General features: G+C 45.4%; 1 protein-coding gene across 1 annotated transcript in view; it reads right to left on the bottom strand.

Moving 5' to 3' along the window:
- Window positions 1-4,729: 4,729 nt before the first annotated feature.
- LOC146183542 (methionine aminopeptidase 1) overlaps window positions 4,730-22,513 on the bottom strand; it is a 45,420-nt gene continuing 27,636 nt past the window's right edge. The window contains exons 12-14 of the mRNA XM_084609135.1: window positions 21,280-21,345; window positions 10,759-10,949; window positions 4,730-5,010 (exon numbers count right to left, since the gene is read on the bottom strand). Of these exons, the coding sequence (XP_084465261.1) occupies window positions 10,786-10,949; window positions 21,280-21,345 (230 nt within the window). The 3' untranslated portion in view covers window positions 4,730-5,010; window positions 10,759-10,785. The remainder of the gene's footprint in view (window positions 5,011-10,758; window positions 10,950-21,279; window positions 21,346-22,513) is intronic.

Consider the following 22,513-nt stretch of genomic DNA (forward strand, 5'->3'; position numbering starts at 1 on the left):
GAGCTCACGAAGCGGTTTCTTATCGACAGTCTCGAAATGCCCCTTTTGCGAAGTTTTCGTCGTCCTTGCGCGTCGCGTCTCTGTCACCGTTTTGTAAAATTTGCACCCCGCTGCACTGCTGCGGCAGTTTTCTCGGTTTTGGTCGTTTCCTTCGACGTGCGGCCAGTGCGAAGTCTTTTTCCGTCTTTGCACGCTTCGCGCTGTTCTTTTGAAGCGCTTAGCGCCTTATTTCAAGATGAGCTTGCAGCGTGTGAAGAAACGATGCGCCGTGCACATTGCGACAGCATGGACAGTGCCGTCGGTGTCAAGCTACACCGCTTCCCGCTGGACTTTCACAGGTGAGCTCTTGTCAGTGTCGTCTGCTACAAGGCATCTGCTCTAGGTATGCTCCGAATGCTTTCGTTGGGCTGTTCGCTTCTGTTTCTGTAACCAGTTCGTGCGCATGTGGCTTCATTTTTTCGGGGATATTTATGTACTACACTACAGGGCACACACTTTAAGTGCTGAGCTGTGCGAAAGAGGTCCACCATTTGTCTGATTTATGGTGAGTTTCATGCAGCCGGCTATCACCAGCGTTAACTTGATACCCGGCTCTCAGGAGCAATCACGCGCATGCCACTGACCGGAATGCCAATTTAAAACCAATTGTGCTGCCTGACAAGTCTGAGCACAACACTGTTTAGTTTTCCAACACCGCGAAGCCAATTTGACCCTCGCAACTGGTAGTATCAAAATTCAGCCACATGTGTATGCGCGGCCTTGAGGGTGCTTTAACTGAATTCACTCAGCAGGAGTTACTGCCTGTCTTCTTATTGCTATTCTGCATATGCATGACCGTTAGGGTAACTTTAAACGCACTTCATTCTCGTCAAGCTTTACCATAGAAAAGTATAGCTACCCGCATGCCATGAGGACGAGCGTACGTAACCGCACTCTTGGGCGCTGAGAACTTGGGGCGAGCATTTACTGCCATAGTTCAGATATAATGGAAATATAATGTACTGCAGTTAGCATTGACAGGAATAATGACGCATTGGCGTTTGGAGTATGCAGTATTCCTTACGGCGCAATTGTGAATAACGTGAACGTTGCATCACGTCCAGGTGCCGAGCGTGGGTGCAGTTCTACCACAACGTCAGCCTGGAGAAGACACCATGGCAGCTGCGAGACTTGCGGGTTTGTTCCAAGCACTTCGAACCGTCTGCGTATCTATCGTCAAAAAGGCTGCGACCCGTGTTGATGCGCCTACTTATGTCATGCCATGTTTGCCTCAATTGAAGCTGTCTTAGCACTGTCTTCTATGCTTTTCAATTTCCTGCCTGGCAACGTTCGTGGAACTGCAGGGCTTTTTTCTATCCGCGCTGTGACCATTAAGATGAATAGCCAGCTTAAAGAAACTACTGCTTGAGCTGCCTGTGACGTGTATTTTTTGTTGTTGTGCTTTATCACTGTATTTGTTTGGTTGCTGTAATAAACCATGAATATGAAAACCATACTTGCCGTACACTGTATTGCAAACTGTGCACTTGAGCCTGTGCTTTGCGCATCATACCTTGTACTCAAAAAGTACTAGCACCAGTATTTCCACCAAGGTTTCCACTACGAATCATGCATGATTGCATTCTTAGCCAGCCAAGGTAAGCCAGCGTCTGAAAGTGTTGCTGCCTTTCTATGCTGCCTTCTTTGCCAGTAACGTTCACTGGGTTCCGAATTGCACATTAGCAAGGCCATAACTAGCAGGAATTCGAGCACATTCGACTGGCAAAGGTTGGTGCTCACTGAAAGGCAGCCTTCATGAGATACCGGCTTGAAAAGGCGGGTTCTATAAAAAGACCACTTTAAAATTCGCGCTTAAAACATACGTATGCGTCACGTCATTCAACGTCACTCATACGTAGTTGCCCCCCAATATGGCGGTGCCCATGAGCCGCCATTTTTTGGACCAATGGGCGTCTATGGAACCTTCGCTACCATTGTATATCTACCTTGGTGAGCGCGCGAGGCCTTGAGGCCAGTGCGGCTTTGAGCGTTACGCTGGGTGGTTTCTGGGGTTTAACGTCACAAAGCGACTCGGGCTATGAGAAACGCCGTAGTGGAGGGTTCCGGAAATTTTGACCACCTGGGGTTCACTGACAATCGCACACCACACGGGCGCCTTTTCGCCACCATCGAAAAGCGGCCGCCGAGGCCGGGATGAGCTCTTAAATGAGATTTTGTAACAGCACTAATTTTTCTCGAGACACGAGTGCGCGCCCTCAAGACTGTGAACCGCACTGTGTCTTGCTAGAAACCCACCCTGTTTCAGTCATTAAAGGTACATATATTCGCTATGAGCTGCGTTTTCGAATACAATTTTCTTGCTGTCTGAGCTCAACAAGCAGACCACACATTTATATGCCTGGAAAAAGATCCCTCTCATTAAAAGAGCTTAACTGCCCTCATTAAAAGAGCTTGTTTCAATACTGCTGTGGGTATAATCTTCCTATTTTTGAGCACCTAATTTTGTGTTAATCCTGCTCATATCATGTTTAAGGCTGGACCACTTCATGCCTGCGTGCCATTGTCTTACTGTGTACACATTTTTATAATGCATATTGTGTTCTCTAGTACGTCTCGACACACTACATTTACTCCTTTAAGTGCGTCACTTTGCGTTACTGCAAAGTCTTGGAACTCTGCATACCTGCATTACCTTTTTGAACCATTTGGGATATTTACTTGTCTCTTGTTCTCGCAGATCTCTTCCCACATCCCTTCATAACTGTGAGTAATAAAATTTCAATGGATCCTTTCAAGACAGTGATACTGCAAACATTAAAAGTGCCACGACATAGCTGCAACTACACAGTAGGTTCCCGTCAAGACGAATTCTTGTATAAAATGAACGATGCGAGATCATATATGGTTGGTCTCGCACAGGACTCAATGTATAAAAATCGGTGTTAGATGAACTTCTGCAGCGACTGCGTGCAGCAGCACACATACACCGTTCACGCAGTGTTGACTAAGAAAAAAAAAAATGCAAGAAAGCGCATTTCCACAAAATGGCTTCCGCGAATCTTCGTGAAATACTGCAGGGAAGTAACCTTATGTGAACACGTTGTCTTCAGGTGAACTCTCTTGTTGGTGCTGCAATGGCAGGACACCTTAGCCCCAGCGCTGGTATATCGCGTGCCGTCAGCATGCATGCACAGATCACCCAAAAGGCGCCAGATGGTGCCACGCACCCATCACGTGTAGGCAGGCTGCATGTCACACATGCGGGTGGTATACCGGCGGATTGACACACAGAGACCAATCTGTGCATGCGCCGCTAACGGGGCGCAGTAGCGGTAGGTAGGAGACAAACTCCGGGGTCATATTATGCAGATGATCGCGCGCATTGCCTGTGGCATATGCCTGCCCGTGCCATTTGTAACAACTATGCTGTAGGAGGAGTGAGGTAAGAGAGCCGCACGGCTACCCGGCACCCAAATGGGCACTTCAGAACGTTAGGAGCAGGATGGAAAAGAAAACCAATTACAGCCCATTTGCACGATTAATCAAACTGCAAAGTACAGGTATTTTAGCATAGCTTCTCCAGGATAAGCTACAGAATACATTGTTTATGCTTACTTAATGTGCTTCAACACATATGCATACAAGACACACAGCTGGACAGCCTCCACCACTCATCTCTTAAATAAGTGAGGCAACTGCTGCCGTAGCTAGAGCTGTGCGACTCACCTCCTTTTCATAAACTCAATGTCATGGGGAAAGGCTACAGGTTGATAAGCTGACATCAGCAAAATCTGAGACGTGGGGTTTTAATGAGTGTGCACTAAAAAACACAGACTACTGTAGCAGCCATTATGAGGTAAGAAAACTAGGCCAATGCCATCTTCAGGTAGAAGAACATGAGCTTATCTCCTGCCTTCAGTCTTCGCTTATTGCATGCGGTCAAATGAACACTGTATTAGATCTGGACACAGCCAGTATGTTTGCATTTCTTTTGGGGGGTGCTTCTGTTATGAACTTCCGATAAGAAATTTTCTGGTGCCTCGAAGATTGTTTTAAAGGGAAGACTGTCTACTGTACATGCTGGTCATGACAAAAGTTCCAGAGTACACACCACAGCTGCTGCAGCTGCTACTAAGAGCAGCTGTACTGGATAACCAATCCCTCATCAGATTAATTTATCTTTTTATGTTCCATTTTCAAGCACCTAAAGAAGCAAACAAAAGCAGCTACAGCTGAAGCTAATAAGTAGAGGTTTATGCAAACAGTAAACCTACCTTGCATGCAGAAATATCATTGAATGTGCTTTCCATAAACGAGTCGGTTTTGGTTTGGTTCATGGGGTTTAAAGTCCCAAAGCGACTCAAGGCTATGACAGACGCCATATGTGCTCTCCGTATACGAGTCTGTTTTACTTTGGTTCATGGGGTTTAAAGTCCCAAAGCGAGGCTATGACAGATGCTGTAGTGGAGGGCTCCGGAAATTTTGACCACCTGGGTTTTTTTTAACATGCACAGACATTGCACAGCACATGGGCGCCCAACTTTTTGCCTTCATCGAAAAGTGGACGGTGCGGCCGAGAAACTTACAACGAAAGAATTTGCAGGTTGGACAATGTCTCACTCAATTGTGGATGAGGGAAACAAGGTCAGAATGGGTTAACTCTCCATGTTCCATTTAAAGCATGGCACCGCAGCAGTCGAAAATCTTATAACAATGGATGTGACACCAGTTAGGAATCAACTGCTTTATTTAATGAAAGAAAATTTTCAGAGGTACTGATTGGTAATTTTTGTGATGTCCCAGGTGCTAGGCTTCAGCATGTAAACTTGCAAATACCAGGTCAGCAAACCTTCTTTCGGTCTTGCACTCTTCCTTACACAAAACCCCAAAAGGGGCAGTTGTTTAGTTCTAAGCAATAAAAATAGCTTATCTTCAGTGCCCCTTAGTGTCACAAGAACTGACTCTACAATCACAGGTGAAATCAGTGTTCCTTTTTACAGCATTCAGGACCTGCACGAAAGAAAGAAAGAAATGTCAAAAGACTCCGAAAATTCCACAACGGACATAACAACAACAACAAAACCAAGCAGAATAAACTTTCCCACAGTGTAACTGCAGCAAGCTACAAACAGTTTGTACAGTGTCTCTGTCAAAAGTGACCAAGCAAAGGGATTGCAAGTTTCTTAGTCATGTAGAAAATGCTTAAGGTACCCCTTAAACTTTAAAACTGTGTAAGGTAAGAAGAAGCTTTGTCCTCCTCCTCCTCCTAAAACTTCTGGTCTTCAGGGTAAGGGCTACATTGAATCCCAGAGAAGAATAACCCCATTGCCTAGTTATCTGGCTATTACTTTTGGCAACGACAGTACATAGACCTGCTTCATAATGAACATCTAAAGCAATACTATAACACTGGTCTATAATTTATGCAGTTAACTAAGAACTATGTCATTCATACTGCAACTGCCATTATAAGGTTTGACTTTATCAACACAAAACTTGTTGATAAAGTCACACACGGGGAAACTCCACACACGGGGAGACTTCACCGTACAAGTGGTGAACAGCATGTGAAAAGCACAGAATTTCATTACGCAAGATGAACAGAAATGCCATGCTGATGAAAGCACGCACCGTGGAATGACACTTTTGGGGGAGGGACAAGTGAGAAAAAAAAAAAATGTCACCAAGACAAGACAATTATCACCCGGAATGGTGCGCAGCTACCGGCTTAGTTGGCAGGCTGATGATAGCCGCCATTACCGTGGGATGTGATGGAGATCCAGTCAGCCCACTGGTTGTCAAAATGCCTACCATTTGCACGCACGTCAGTGGGATGTGGTAAACTATGTAGCATGTCCTGAGGGTGAATATTGAATGATTGTTTCTGCAGCAGGTCCTGCTATTTCAGGAACCTGGCCAAACTGAAACATGCCGGCAGCAGGCTGTTGATTCTCCTGACACTATAGAATTACATGGCACTTGACGAGAGTTTGGCAACAGTCCAAATTAACAGGGGAAGAATTTACGAGGTTCTACTGTTGTGTAATGTGACATGCTTCATGTCCTCACTCAATTCACTTCATGCACACTAAAAAATAAGTGCTCCATTTGCAATTACCCTCTTACTGCAAAGCAATTGTATTCATTGTTTCATTATATATATATATATATATATATATATACAGTCGAACACAGATATATCGAACCTGGATAATTCGAATTTTGGTTATATCGAACTCGCGCAATATCCCCTTGAAAACCCCATGTAAAAGTACAGGAAAGCTATGTCGTATATCGAACTCAATTTCACTGGTCGTTCGATATAACTAACTCCGCACGACGCATTGGAGGGTGTGCCTTCCCCAAAGACAACTGCATCACCCTTGGCCATTTGCTGCGTGACGTTTTCAAGCCACGCGTGCAAGGAATGAGAGGGCACAGTTCGGTGATCGCTGGTCTAAGACAGCGCCGCACCCTTTCCCCAAAGGCGCGCGCATCTGCGGTGATCGTTTGCCGCGTGCCAGCACGTGACGTTTGCAAGACGTGTGTGAAGGAACGAGAGGGAACCAATGCAGCCGTGGTGTTCAAAAGAGGGGACAAACGTGATAGAACGAAGCGCAAGTGTGTGCCCACTCTTCTGCCGAGCTTTATCTCTCCCCTTCCTCTCTCTTTCCCGGTTCTCGTTTGCAGCAGCACGCACACACATGCACGGACAAGCCAACTCGGCCTGTAGCAGATGCCTCTCCGGTGTGCGTTGTAAACGCTCTGCGCAACGTGAGATTCGAGTCTCGTGTCGTCGTGCTGAACGTGCGTAAGCTACGGCGGCTGCAGATGCTAAGCAGCGGCAGATCTTCTTCCCCACCCCCCCCCCCCTTTTTTGTGATAGCGTTTATTTTTGCCGTCGTGCTGAACGTGTGGCACAGCATAAGCTATGGTGGCTGCGGACGTTAAGAAGTGGCTGATTTTTTTTTTTGTGCGAGCGTCGTTCATTCTTGCATCTATGAATCAACGAAAGCACAAGGTCAGCTGCGATTATGACACCGACTTTTAACACTTCACTTCAAACGGCATTTGCAGCTTTTACGCTTTCCAATGATTTTGTGGCAGTGGACTACGCCCACCCCAAGCGCGGCGCGGTAAATCAAACCAGGCTTGTGCAATCAAGCCATCACGGGCACTCTTCCAAGTTCGCTCCCTGCCACCGCAGGATCTATCAAAAGTATAGTCAAAAGATAAACATGCCGTGACATTATCGCTGCTCACCATCTTGAAGCGCTGCCAATAAATTAGCTGTTGATGCGATGGTCGAAACGGAGGGACGAGCCACCGAAAGAGTTATTTTTTTTTCTTTCAAATATTTGGACGCAAAAGTGGGGAGTGGGTTCATAATGAGAGTGGGTTGACTACGCGACAAATACATTATCATTTTTCACAATCGAAAGTGGCGCCTCAAGCTGATTTCTGTATATCGAATTATTTCGCGATCCCCTTCGAGTTCGATATATCCGGGTTCGACTGTATATGGGCAAACTTAATATGCTCATGAATCTATATTTGGAGGCACTTCTGTTGGGACAAACTTCTCATAAGACAAACACATTTTCACGGTCTTTTTAAATCTGTCTTAAAAGGACTCTACTGCATTGCTCATTCCTACAAAACGCTTTGCTCTTTTGCAAGGGTTGTAGAATGGGCTAGATGGCTTTGCTTTTACTCGCACGTTTCAGATGAAATGTAAGAAGCTGTTAGCAGCATTCCTAATGAGGAAGCAAGAATAAATAATTGTTAGGCTTAGTAGATTACACTCTGCTCCACATTGCGAAACCTTCCTTACCGTCGTCTCATGAACAGTGAGCAATGCTGAAAGATGAACAGCCAATCCACACTTAAGCTGCGGTACACATTTTAATTCTTTTCGAAGGATAAGGCACCTTAGTGAAGAGTGCCATGTGACAATGGTACAAAGGGACTATATGAAATAGTTTTTCTTCAACCTTTCTCACATTTGACAGCTATTTAAAAGTTAATGTCCAAAAGAGTGGAAATTCTACTGGAAAACAATGCTGTAAGAATTTGCAGAAAATATATTTAAGAAAAGCTTTCAACCGGAATAACTTGAACCACAACGCCTCTCCAATGAACCTAAAGATTAAAAAAAAAAATACAGTTGAACCTGGATATAACGAAGTTGACAAAAGTTCGCAATTTTTCGTTACATGCAGGTTTTGTATGAAGGCTCGCACGATTGATGCAGAAACGAAACCGAAAGGCTTCAGATATCAGTGAAGGTGAACTCACCCTTCAGGCATTTATTTTACAGTAAAAAACTGTGTAATCTCTGCTTGTTTCAGTGCAAGCGAAGGCACCACATGGTGCTCCAATGAAGCTAAATCATGTAATGCTCCTTTGTCGTCGCACAAGCCGACCAAACGGCGCAATACGTAGATTGCGTTCATCACCTCCTTCGCGGTGGGCACATCACACGGATCTGGCTCACAGGAACCATCATCACAGACATCAGGATTTTGCATGCTTTCAGCAAGTGCCTCATCATTCATTTCTTCCGTAGCTACGGCGGCGTTGTTGGCAAACAAAAGGTCGCTCAGGTCAACGTCGTCGGGGACACCACCTTTGCTGCGTAGCTCCTCCCACACTTCAGCCACATCGGATGAAACTGAAGTCTCTTCTTCCTCGTCATCGGCACCAGCCGGCGAGTCTTTTGTAATCCCTGCCTTCATAAAGCACTTCTTAATAGCTTCTGGCCTGACTTCTTGCCAGGAGGCTGCAAGCCTTTCAACTGACTGATAAATATCGATCTGCAGCTCCCGTTCCAGACGGATGTCCAGAAGAAGCTTCTGTATCAGTCGGCGCCGGTAACAGCATTTAAAACTTGATTATTCCTTTGTCCAGCGGCTGTATTAGTGATGTGCAATTAGCCGGGAAGTAGTGCAGTTCGATGTGAGACAGCTGCAGGCCTTCAACATGGTGCGCAGCGCAATTGTCCAGAAGCAGGCAAACTTGACAGCCTTGCCGCTTGACATCCTGGTTGAAGTCTTTCAGCCATTCAGAAAATACTGCCCGAGTCATCCACGCTTTAGTGTTCGCCGCGTATTTCACAGGCATACACTTCGTCCCCATAAAGCACCTGGGACGGGCACCTTTTCCAACATCTAGCGGGACTCGCTTGTCAGTGTCGTCGAGGTTGGTGCACAGTAGAACTGTTACGCGGAGTTTGCTCCGCTTTCACCCGCGGCAGTCATCTCCTTTAAGTGCTAGCGTGTGGCCCAGAAGCATCTGACAACGGTGTCGACAACGAACAAGGATATCGGGGGCACACAGGCGGCCCACATGATAGTGTACTCGATGGTTGAAAACTGTGGAATCAGCTCAGCCGGCTGGTGCTGCTTCGAGCTGTTTTATCGGCATTATAGATTTCAGCCGCTTTGAAGCGACTCAGTATTCCAGGAAGCGCTTCAGCCACCCACGAAGCAGCAGCATCGCTGACTACAGAGGCAAATTCGCCGCAGATTACTTTCCCCGATGACATTGTGTCAGCTCTTGAAACCTTGTAGCCACCCGTTGCTTGCCTTGAAGTCATCATGGCCCAAGATGCGCGCAAAATCATTCGCCTTCTGTTGTAATATCATCCCTGCTTATGGGCACATTCCTGGCTCGCGTGTCCAAAAACCATGTGAACACTGCCTTGTCCACATCATCATATGTTGACAGTTTCAATCTTTTCTTAGCCTTTGTTCCCGACTCCACTGCACTTCTAATCTTCTCTTCCGCACTCAAAATTGTTGACAGAGTGGTCACTGGAATGTTGAAACGAGCGGCGACGTCGTTCTTCTTCTCGCCCGCGGAGACCACATTTAAATTGGCAAGTTTGTCTTGAAATGACAAAACTTTTCGTTTTCTGGCCGTGAACTCATCACGACGAACTGACACCGCAGATACAAGCGGAGCCCCACGAATACCGGCAGAAAGGCTGGCCTAGCACTTCCGAAACACGTCGGGCGGAACAACACCGCAAAAATTGCATGTGCTACACGCACGTACAGTACTAACAAATAAATCAACTGCAGCCACCAACGTCACCTGGTGTTGCACTACACTACCAACGCCTAAGGCTGCTGCGTTAGCCACGGAGTAGCGCTAGAAGGTAATACTATCATCATCACCGCCAATTTTGTTTGATTTCTGCGATTACAGGCGTTCACGTAGCTGCTGGCTTCTTAGAGTTCTAATATTCACAAAATTAATGCATTCCTTCGGCCAAATTTTCAGTAAAAGCTAAAAAAATAATGACTGATCAGCTTCACAAGTTCGTTACATCAAGGTTGACCGTCGCAACGCCTTGTTACATAGAGGTCGAAAATACATTGGCTTCAATGGGTGTGGCATTGGGGAATTTAAAAACTTCGTTAAATTCAGGAATTCGTTACATAGAGGTTCGTTACATCCAGGTTAAACTGTACATGCATATCAGGGACCAGAAAGTGTTAGCCCATGGCAAATTTACAAGTCTCCAACCCTGTGATTCAAGGGCAATGAAGATGTTCAATTAAGCGGACGATTCCAGCATTTTGTTCCTGGCTCTTGCATCGCAGAAATGCAAGCAGCTGGCAGAGAGAAAAATGTAGCTTTTACCCTACTCAAATTACCAAATTAGGATAACCTCTGAACACCTAACAAAAATTGAACTCAGCACACATACTGAATCACACATGAGAACTGTTGAACACACAATGCACACACCTATGATGCTCCCCACATGGGAAAGGGTCACTTGTCCATGAACCAGGGCTGGCCATCATGACTGCGCCGACGTGTCAGAATCTCACAGCCAGTGTCCGTCACAAGCAGTGTCTGCTCAAACTGTGCCGAGCGCTTGCCATCAGCTGTCACTGCTGTCCAGTTGTCGGGCCACACTTCATCGTGCCAGGTTCCTGTGTGTCAACACGAAGAAGCCGAAGACACATTTGTAGGTGCAAATTGTGGGCTCATTTGGCCAAAAGTACATGCACTGATTAATGTTTGATGACTCAACACCACTAAAATGCACCATGTACCACTGAAAATATGAGTGCGAAAACATCCTTCGCCTCGCCAAAGAGCATTACATGTTAACTGTGGCCACGGGAAGTCACAGCCTATGCATTTATTCATTCACATACCTGCAGTACCTTCACGGGCATTACAGTAGAGAGGGACAAAAAAAAAACAGTTATAAGGCCCAGGCTGTACCTTACAGTCAGTTTCACAGTAAGAAGATTAAAATAATTAGTTTACCTACGTGGTTTGACTTGCCAACATAATTGCACAGTTGGGACAAAATGCAAAATTCTTACAGAAATTACACCAAAACAAAACATCCTCCTAAAAAAAAAAATTGTAGCTATTTCAGGGGTGGAAGCGGGCTCGAGCATTTTGGAGCAGTAAAACGAGTTTTAGAGCAATCAAATACGCTTTAGAGCATTTTCTGGACTCGAACATTTTATTAATGGAAATTTCAAGAAATCGAATTTGTTTAAAATTTTATTCCACATCAATGCTTTGCTGAATATGCACACATCTCTGACAAGACGCGATGAAAACCCAAAACAAGTACGGATCATTAAAGTAACACAATTGACCTGACCAACAATTCAGAACAGACCAACAGCAAATGAAATCCTCGATTCTATACTGCCTAACTGAACACTGAACTTAACTAAAATCTTGTGATACATATTTTGACTTGGTAGATTCAAAGGTGGAGTCTACCACTTTGATGCGCTGCCACTAGCTTGGAGTTCACACGATGAGCAGCACATTTCCACTCCTTAGCTTGTGCATGTGCTTTTTCATCCTATGCCTGAACTGATAAATAACTGCACAACGAAGGCCTCTCCCCCACTCCTCCAATTAACCCGGTTCTGTGCTAGCTGCACCCACTTCACCCCTGCAAACTTCTTAACCACATCTGCCCATCTAACTCTCTGTCGTCCCCTGCTTTGCTTTCCTTCCCTTAGAATCGTTTTTCACCCTAAGCGACCATTGGTTATCCTCTCTTCGCACTACATGTCCTGCCCATGCCCATTTTTTCTTCTTGATTTCCACTAGAATGTCAGTAACTTGAGTTATTTCTCTGAACCACTCTGCACGCTTCCTATCTCTTAATGTTACCCCTACCATTTTACATTCCATAGCCCTCTGCGTTGTCCTGAGCTTAAGTAGAACACTCTTGGTTAGCCTCCATGTTTCAGCCCCATAGGTGAGTACAGGAAAGATGCAACTATTGTATACTTTCCTCTTGAGCGATACCGGTAAGCTGCTAGTCATAATCTGCGAGTGCTTGCCAAATGCGCTCCATCTCAATCTAATTCTTCTTATTTCCCTTACATCGTCTGGATCTGTGGTTACTACCTGTCCTAAGTAGACATATTCGCCTACTACTTCCAGTGCCTCGCTACCTAACGTAAACTGCTGTTCCTTCCCGAGGCTGTTGAACATTACCTTAGTCTTCTGCATATTGATTTTCAAGCCTACCTTTCTACTTTTCCTGTCTAGGTCATCAATCATTATTTGCAGTTCATCCCCTGAGTTACTTAGCAAGACCATGCCATCATCAAATCGCAGATTACTGAGGTATTCCCAATCTATCATTATCCCTAACTGCTCCCATTCCGAGTCTCTAAATATCTCTTCTAAGCAAGCTGTGAATAGTACTGGGGAGATAGTGTCTCCTTGCCTAACACCTTTCTTTATAGGAACTTTGTTACTTTTTTTATGAAGAACAATGGCTGTTGTGCAGCCCCTATACATATATCCTCAAGCACTTTTACGTATGGCTCGTCAACACCCTGATTTCGCAATGCCTGCATGACAGCCGAGGTTTCTACTGAGTCAAATGCTTTTTCGTAATGAATGCTATGTATAAGGGCTGGTTATATTCCGAGCATTTTTCTGTTACCTGGTTAATGGTATGGATACGATCGATAGTATAGTACCCTTTCCGAAAACCTGCTTCATCCTTTGCTAGGTTGCAGTCTAAGGTTGTCCAGATTCTATTAGCGATTACCTTGATAAATACCTTGTACGTAACAAACAGTAAGCTGATTGGTCGGTAATTTTTCAAGTCCTTAGCGCCCCCTTTCTTATTATTTATTACGTTCTTCAATGGTTACGGTAGCGTCGATGACACCAGGCACTGCATATACTGGGTGGACAGATATTCTAGACTGATCCTTCAACAAATCTATAGTTACCTGATCCTCTCCAGCTGCTTTCCCCCTTTTCATAGTTTCTAATGCTTTCTTAACTTCGCCCTTCGTCACTGGAGGAACGTCTGACTGCTTTTCCCTATCGCCAATCTCATTATTATCCTAACTTTTTTGGCTACTGTAGAGGTCAGCATAGAACTCCTTGGCTACTTTGACTATCGTGTTCATATTCGTGATGACACTGACCGCCTTGTCCCTTAGCGCATAAATCTGATTTTTGCCTATGCCCAATTTCTTCTCCATCGCTTTAAGCCCATGCTCAATTTTCTCTATGTTATACTTCCTTATATCGGCCACTTTGCGCTTATTGATAATCTTTGATATCTCTATTAATTCTATCCGGTCTCTTGGATTGCCGCTAATTCATTGATGGACTTCTTTATTACTAATTTGTTCTGTTCCCTCTTTCAGTTTAGTATAATTGGAGACTTTACCATCCTGTGGTCACTGCATCACACTTTCCTGATTACCTCTACATCCAGTATAATGGCAGGGTTAGAAGACATTATGAAGTCAATTTCATTTTTAGTCTCCCCTTTAGGACTTCTTCATGTCTACTTCCGGTTCTTCCATTTGCTAAAGAAGGTGTTCATGATTCTCAAGTTACTTCGCTCTAAAAACTCAACTAGTAACACCCCCCTCCTATTTCTAGAATGAATGCCATAGTCACCCACTGCCTCGTCTCCTGCCCGCTTTTCCCCTACCTTGGCATTGAAGTCGCCCTTTAGGTATTAGCAGTCACCCAGGGAGGGTAGTCCTAAAAGATAACCTCTTCCCCTTCAGGTTCTTTATTTGGCGGCCTTCAGACAGTGGCTGCTCACATTATCGCTTGAACTAAGCTGGTGTTTCGTTGATTTCAACACGCTGGCAATAGGCCCTCTATGGCTTTCCAACACTCTTGAGAACACTTTTAGTGATCGGCACCTAAGAGGCGTCGCCCCATAACAGTTTCAAGTATGCTTTTGTCTGGCATAGGCATGACAGCCTTGATAGTAAAGTACCTGCTTGTTTTCACAGCAGAACGATTAGAACAACTCGTGTAGTCGTTGCAGCTAGACAAGTTTTTTTTAATGACTCATGGTAGTCAATTGTTGCCCTCGCTTCCCCTACCACCAATAATTAGAAAGGCTGGGAGAAAGTGCTACGTCACACAGACAGAAGCCATTTGTTTTGCATTTAATTGTCTCCAATTGTTAGTAGCTTGTTTTAAATTGAATCGTGAACAAACATTCATTGTGCTCCAACTTTATAAAAATGTTATTAGGCTCAGCGTGAGATGAGTTATATACCACTGCGACCAGTGTGCTGCCATCGTTTTGACTACTGCGGCTCCTATGTCGTGTCCATGCAACTCCCAACATGCCATCGCCCTGCATGTACTTCTCACTGTCACTTAGTCAAATTGCATCAAATCACGTTTTTGTAGGCAATACCATTATGTCCCACTGTTTGAAAAACTGTGTTGCACTAAATTTGATGGCAAAACATCGAGGCAGCTGATTTGGAGCAGTTTTGGAGCAATATTGCATTTTGGAGCAGGAAAAGCAGTTTGGAGCAGAATGGAGCAGCACTTCCACTTCTGTAAGATGAACTCTCGCCGTGATTGCAAACGGTGACGACTATGCGCAACGACGTTCACACGGCATCTTCTTGGCACTGTTAAGCAGAAAAAAAGCTTTTGTGCAAGAAAATACACCCCTAAAGATGGCTTCCGTGAACCACTGCAGAGGACTACGAGGAAGCTGTCTTGGCGAGAGCCTCTTTTCCTGCCAGCGAGGTAGGGCACCATCACGCCTGTGCTGGCGGAGACCTGACATGGTCAGATCTCGGCACAGCGGAGGTGTGTTACGCGCTGTGAACAGTCTCGTACAGACTACAAGGCATGCAAAGTGTACCTGTGCACTGATTTGGGGCTTAAAAACTCTGGGGCCCCATGTTCAACTGAAGTAGCATGACAGCACACATTGCAGCACAGAAATGGCCAGATACTGCCTACTGTGTACAGAAAGGCCTGTCGTGTGCCTGCTCATGGGGAGGTAGTAAGCTGTTGTAGATGGAGTGAGGCAAGGGAGAGACACTCAGCTACACTGGCAGGCACGTGCAAAGTGTTTGGAGCAAGGTGGAGAAAGAGAGACAAAGAAAAAAAAAAAAACATGCACGAACGCAGCCACTCAACTAGCAGAGCGCTACATTGAAGTCTCCGGTGGCACCACCTAGTGCATGTAACATACACTGCATCAGGGAAGGAGCCCCAATGAGCCCACTACCTCATTCTAGCTGACTTTAGCCCTGAGAAAGCTTGCATGTTGAAGACAGAGAGCTTCCTCACGTGGAGGAGAAGGGAAGGCGTAGGGCGCTGATAGGCACTGCTGTTCTGAGGAAGAGCTTTGAGCGTTCCTCCTCGAAACCATTCATGTCCTCTCTGCCTCTGCACAGTGGAGCGAGCAGTCCATTCTGAGGGTGTGCTGATCGTGGTGCATTCCACTATCCTCCCCTACAGTTGAACCCCTTTATTAGGGACATGCACTGGGGAACTGTTTTTGTCTCTTATATGAGAGGTCCCTTATAAGCACGGTACCACGTTTACCTTCACTAACCAGACCTTATTTCAGCGCAGAAAATATGCAAAAAAGAAGGGTGCATCATGTCGCAAATGCGTTAATATAGCTTTCATTTACATATTGCATTTGCTTGGTGGACCACCACACTGACCACACCTTGCAACTTTCTTACATTTATTTACTGCTGAAACAGTAGTAAATCTTGGTTTGCTTCATAGATGCATTGATGCTGTTCAACACAGCCTCTCCCAGCATGAAAATCATGCCAAGAGCCTCATGGCTGATGTGCCAAAGTTGTATATGTTGGCAGCGATTGCTAAGTGCAATCGCAATGTGACATGGCACCACAACTAGCGATTTGCAACAAGTTATGTCTCTGGTAACACTACAAGAATGCAAGTAAAGAAAAGTGCCACGAAATTGTCAAAGTAACCAGCTTACCACCAAGGTGCTAGAAGCAGCCAAAACTATAAAACATCACCAGCAGAAATATCCCTAAGAAATTTACACTTGTTTGACAAAGGATAACAGCGGCTGCGAGTAACAAGTCTGCGAACGTTGCTACTGAGACGAAAAATAAATGAAAAACAAACGAGGCATTTCTGAGTGGAGTTGAAACAAGTAGAATATCAACCAGAGTACTAGTTCGTTTGTCCTTGCTGGAGCAGAACCACTTCTGTTTTTATGTTGCTTGTTTTCATCTTGGCTTGGCTATGTCTAGCTTTCTAGGTACAATGACTTGTTTATGTCAGCGGCACCAGCTGAGTGCTTTCTTTGCATTTACCAGATAGATTTGTCGCTCACACTGAAATGCAACATAATCGACAATTTTCGCTATATTCTTCAGACTAGTGGACATAAACCCTACAGAAATTCGCGATAGGAAGCTCCACTAATAGGAGAACCCAATGCGCTCTCCCAATATGCTTGCTTAGATGCTCGCATATGCAGTCGCACTTGTGCTCTTTGTGGCAAGCTTGAAGAGCTTCTCTACATTGCATTCCCACTGCAGGGGCTTCATTCAGTCATTGGATAGCTGATTGACCTGCTCTTTGTTTGGTGGTTATAATTAATAATAATGGCACAGGTGTGTCCCTCTACTTTTGTTTTCACTGTAGCTGCTACTGAACCTGGCGATGGATGGTGCCACATCTAATCTTAGAATGTCTGTTACAAGCAAGACAGTACCAAACTTTAAGGCTAATTTGTCCTTTATAGCCAATTGTCTTCTACATGCAATGTCTGTGAAAAAGAGGTCCAATTAACGAAAGCCATAAGGTGGCCAACCATTTGGATGAATGGTGTCTCTTATACTCTATTGTCTGTTAGATCCGTGTCTCTTATAATGGGGTTCAGCTGTATTTGCTTTGTCCAAGGCCCTGCTTCGCAATTGCACATGTTTTGTGGCAGGCGTGCAGCAGCATTCATGCTGGTTCTCCTAGTGTGCCATCATCGTTGCCACAACCTTGCTGGCCCTGGATTTTCCGTGAACAGCAATAGAAGATCCTCCTTCAGGAAGCGCGACACAACCAGCGCAGAAAAGGAAGCGAACGGCAATACCACTAGACGTTAAGTGGAACACTGTATGTGAGCACAAGGACAACATAAAAGCGTTCAACTTGAAGCAAAAGCACAGCCTAACGCAACAGACAGTATCGACAATCATCTGCAACGCGCTCAAGATTGAGAATGAAAGCTATGCCAGTGATGCCCATGCAATGGACGACGGCCGAAAAAGGGTTCGACATGGGGCCTACAAAGACGTAGAACAGGCACTCTACCAGTGGTTCTTGAACGCCTGTGCAGCGAACCTGCCAATTAGTAGACCGATTTTAGTGGAGAAGGCGAAGAACTTCGCATACCTCCGGCGCAACACGAATTTCCAGCCCGGTGATGGTTGGATTCAACGGTTCAAGAAGAGACGGAATCGTCTACAAGGCAGTCGTGGGCGAGGCAGGATCGCTCGATGTAGATGCTAGGCAGAACTTGCTTGAGGAAACACTGCCCTGCATCTGGGAAGCATATGCGGACCGGGACTTGTACAATGGGGACAAGACTGGGCTATTTTTCCAGATGCTACCATTGAAGACGCACGCTGTCAAAGGCGGTCCCAGTAAGGGCGGCAAGCAAACAAAATTGCGTGTGACTATTTTGTGTGCCAACATGGATGGCAGCAACAAATGCCCACCTTCATCACAGGAAAATCCATGAATCCCTGCTGTTTTTGTGATGCTGCGAGGATCCCAGCTCGCTACTGTCATAACAGGAAAGCATGCGTTAGTGAATTGTCTCAAGTTGAAGTTCAGCGCGCCTACATGATCAGAAAGCATGGATGATGTGTGAACTTTTCCACGAGTAGCTGGAAGAGTTTGATCAGTGGATGCAGCGCAAAGGCAGGAAGGTGGCATTGGTGCTCGACGATTGCACTGCGCACCAAACAGCTCAGAAGCTCTTGCATGTACAAGTTTTTTTTTCCCTCCCATCTAACACTACTAGAAGCTAGCAGGCTATGGATGCAGGCATGAATGCTTGCTTCAAGGCACTGTATCACCAACATGTTTTGAGCAGGCTCACGCTGAACCTCGACATTTCTGTCCAAGAAAGCCGACCGGCGCTAGACTTGAAGATCTCGCTCCTGATCAGTTCATTTTTGGAGCATGGGCAGAAGTAAGCTCGTCCACTATCATGAACTGCTTCAGGAAGGCGGGCTTCGCTGGGGATGCACGTGACGCGGAAGGTCACAAAGCTACTGCCGACACAGCGATGACCGAACTTTGGTCCACAGTGAGCGGTAGTGACGGTGGCGCGTTAAGACTTGAGAAATTTTTACATCCCGACGATACAGTTGCGATAGATGAAGGGCTGACAGACGAGGCTATCGTCGCAGCAGTCACTGTCGCGGAAGACGGTGACTGCAGAGATGACGACGACGAACCGGAACCTGTGCAGGCTGCATCTCACCAGGAGGCTTTGAGAATGATCGACTACCTGTGGGACTTTGTTTTTGCTAAGAACCTTCCACTGCACTATGTTCAGCAGTTGGATGCCCTGCAAAAAGATGTCAGCCAGATTGCTGTGAAACAGACATCGCTTGCGGATTATGGGTTTCTTCATGCTGTAAAGTAAAAAGTGTGAGCTACCTCGTCCTTATTAAATGTGTAGTTTATAATGTTTTCTTTGTTTTCTTTTTTGGCCTGACCCGCTTACAACAATATTTCCATAGCACTTCAATATTTTTGTAAGTGGGTTCGACTGTATTCTCTTCTTGGTATTTTATTTTTCACTACACATTCAGACTTCCGACAAATTTTCGTGGTAAACATCTTCCCGGTGATCAGAAAGCTATCGTATCTGACGTGTTGCCTATAATCGATCCATATTATATGGTTTATTTTTACACAGGGGCAATGGGAAAACTAATGTGTCCCAAGAATTTCATCGTTATAAGTCGATTCCACTGCACTACTCTGTGCTCGTGGGCACGTGCTGCCCGAGTGGTGATGTCAGGGCAGTGTCTCTCACATGGAATGGTCACAGCTACTGCAGTCATATCTAAGCAGTGAAATCTGGTACAAAATGCGCTTCTGTCAGAAAATCTTACGAATCTGCATGACAACAAAATTAGCCGTTGATTATACAGTCGAACCCGGATCGAACTCGAAGGGGATTGCAAAATAGAAATTGGCTTAGGACGGCACTTACGATGTGATAAAACGATACCGTATTTGTTGCGTAATCAACTCACTCGCATAATGAACCCACCCTCCACTTTTGCACCCGAGAATTTGTAAAAAAAAACCCGTTAAGGCCAGCTTGCTCACACGCAAGCAATTAAGCGATCTCAGCGATGAGCGGCAGCTACAGAGCAAAAAATTTCCAACTAGTTGGAACTGCGTCCCTCTCGCCGTTCAAGCCACCGCGGCAGAAACCGCCAGCGTTTCCACTTGCATGTCGCACTCCGTTTAGGTAGTCTCATCCGCAGCTCATTTCTTAGCAGCATGGCAAGATGCTGCGCAGCGATAACGTCACTGCGTGTTTATCTTTTGATAGCTCCTGCGGCGGCGGGGAGTGAACTTGGCAGACTGCCCACAATGGCTTGATTGCACAAGCTTGGTTCGATTCTTCACGCCGCGCTTGGGGCGGGCATAGTCCACTGCCACAAAATCATTGGAAAGCACGATACATTAGCTGCAAATGCTATTTGAAGCGAAAAATGCTAAAAGCTGCTGTCATGATCACAGCTGACCGCGTGCTTTCGTTGATTTATACATGCAAGAATAAACAACTCCCGAAAAAAAAAAAAAAAAAAAAAAAAAAAGCCGCTTTGTAACGCCATATTTTACGCTACGCCGCGCGTACAGCACAACGATAAAAATAGACTACTTTCGAAGAAAAAAAAAAAAGAAAGAAAGATCTGCCGCTCCTTAACTTCCGCAAGGCCATAGCCACGCCAGCCGCTGCGCGCAGGGGGTTCACAACACAAGCTGGAGAAAGCGTCCGATGTTCTGTCTGAAAACAGGCTGAGCTGGCTTGGCGCATGCTACTGCGAACGAAGGCCGGGAGAGAGGAAGAAGAGAGATAGCTCAGCAAAAGAATGGGCACACCCTCGCGCTTCGCTCTGTCGTGTTTTCCCCCTCTCGTTTCAACCGGTTCTCCCTGGTTCATCCACGCACATGGCTTGCAAACGTCCCGTGCTGGCGCGCGGGAAACGATAACCGTAAATATGCGCGCCTTTAGGGAATGGGCGCGGCGCTGCCCTAGCCCAACTGTCCCCTCTCATTACTTCCGCGCGTGGCTTTAAAACGTCACACGGCAAACGGCCGAGGGTGATGCGATCGTCTTTGGGAAAGGCACACTTTCCAGTGTGTATCAAACGACCGGTGAAATTGAGTTCGATATGTGACGCAGCTTTCCTATACTTTTGCATGGGATTTTCAAGGGGATATTCCGTGAATTCGATATAACCAAAATTCGATATATCCGGGTTCGACAGTATCACCAACGTTCCACGGTATAAAACCAAGTCTGAAAATTGTGCCTTTTTCACTACTTCCACTTTTTTTTTTTTTTGCTTATGCATAAAGCAAGAATGAAACGCTTCTCTAGAGTGATTATTGGGCAAAAAACACACCTTGCAGATTTAAGATCTTGAATGCATCGCAGCAGAAAAAAAAAAAAAAAAAAAAAAAAAAAAAAGGCTGAAATTGAGTTACAGAAACAGTTTACTTGCATCAGGAAGCAATTTTAAAGAGAATATGCTGCATGACACCCCTGTTCTCGTTAGCATGCTTGTAAAGAAGTGCCCAACCAAGGAGTGTACATTCCACATTCCATGCAAGCCAATTTTGAAGCGAAGCTTGGCGCAAGTGTCAACTTAGCTAGAGTATACTCAGGCCCAAGAGATAGAAATTTAGGCTCATAAAAATCGTGGGCAATATACACCCTGTCCCTACCTTCTGAGATCATGGGCTCAATAGTGAAGCAGTGGCCAGCTTTCATCACACCAATGGCCTTGTTCTCTGAAAAACAAGATCCAAGGAGTGAAAAATGTACCAGGTGTGCTCATCACAATAAAACAGAAAAGCAGCACTACAAACAGGGGAGACTGCTCCTGGAGAGAAATTCCTTGTTTCTGCACAAAATTTAACCGAGATGCCCACCCTTGACTAGTTTTTTTGTTGCGATTCCAAAACTGTTTTACGATAGCTTCATTAGCTCCGAAGAAAACCCTGTTACTAACAGCAGCAATGGTAAGAAAAGCACATCCTAAGGTTCACAAATGGCACATATTTACATTCTAGAAAGAAAAAAATTACACGGGTTCAACGCTGCTGAACTGAGTGTGGAGCGAAAGCTTTAACTGCGGGTGACCGAGCATTGCATTGAACACAACCAGCGTTCCCTTGAACGCATCAAAATTCACTGGCGTTTAGTTGGTAGTGGTAAAGGCGTTTATTGCATCTAAATAAGGGGGACACTTACGCTCTACCTTTAAGTCACGACAGCTAACAGTTGAGCATAAACTGATTATTGCATTTCACTCCTCACACGTTAAATTATAAATCCTTGAAATTTCAGCTCATTCCGCACAGTAGATAGTTTTAAAATTAATTTTTGTTATTAATATCGAAATCAGCTTTCTGGTCTGGCAACCATTGGCCGCTGACGTCACAACGTCAATCGTGACGTCTCCATGTCGTCTGCTATTCGCGGTGCTGGCTGCACTCTAGCATGCATGTCGTGGATGGTGGTCTCAGTGTTTTTTTTTTTCTTCAGTAAAAATATTTTATTCACATACAGTCGAGCCCACTTATAACGATACCGGTTATTACAATATATCGGCTATAACAATGAACAGCCATGTCACTGTCAAATTTACTATGTATCCAATAGAAAAATATTCCATTTACTACAATGATGGGTTGCCGCACTAACGGCTATAATGATTAAAACCGGCTACTGTGACCCAGCTTCAAAATAAAATACGCGTGATTCCGACGAAAACGCGAGCGTCCGCAATCGCGCAAAGCGAGCGCATTTCGCTCCGCATGTCACCCTTCCACCCCTCGAGACGAGTGGACTGCGTCCACGATACGAAAAGAGGAGAGCACTCCGTTTCTCTACCCTTGCCCCCCCCCCCACCTCCGCGCTCCGTCACATGGTCGCGTCCCCGCCGCCGTCCCGACC

Source organism: Amblyomma maculatum, chromosome 7 (assembly GCF_055883805.1).
Source record: "Amblyomma maculatum isolate TAMU_Amacu chromosome 7, ASM5588380v1, whole genome shotgun sequence".
In the NCBI taxonomy this organism is placed as follows: Eukaryota; Metazoa; Arthropoda; class Arachnida; order Ixodida; family Ixodidae; genus Amblyomma; species Amblyomma maculatum.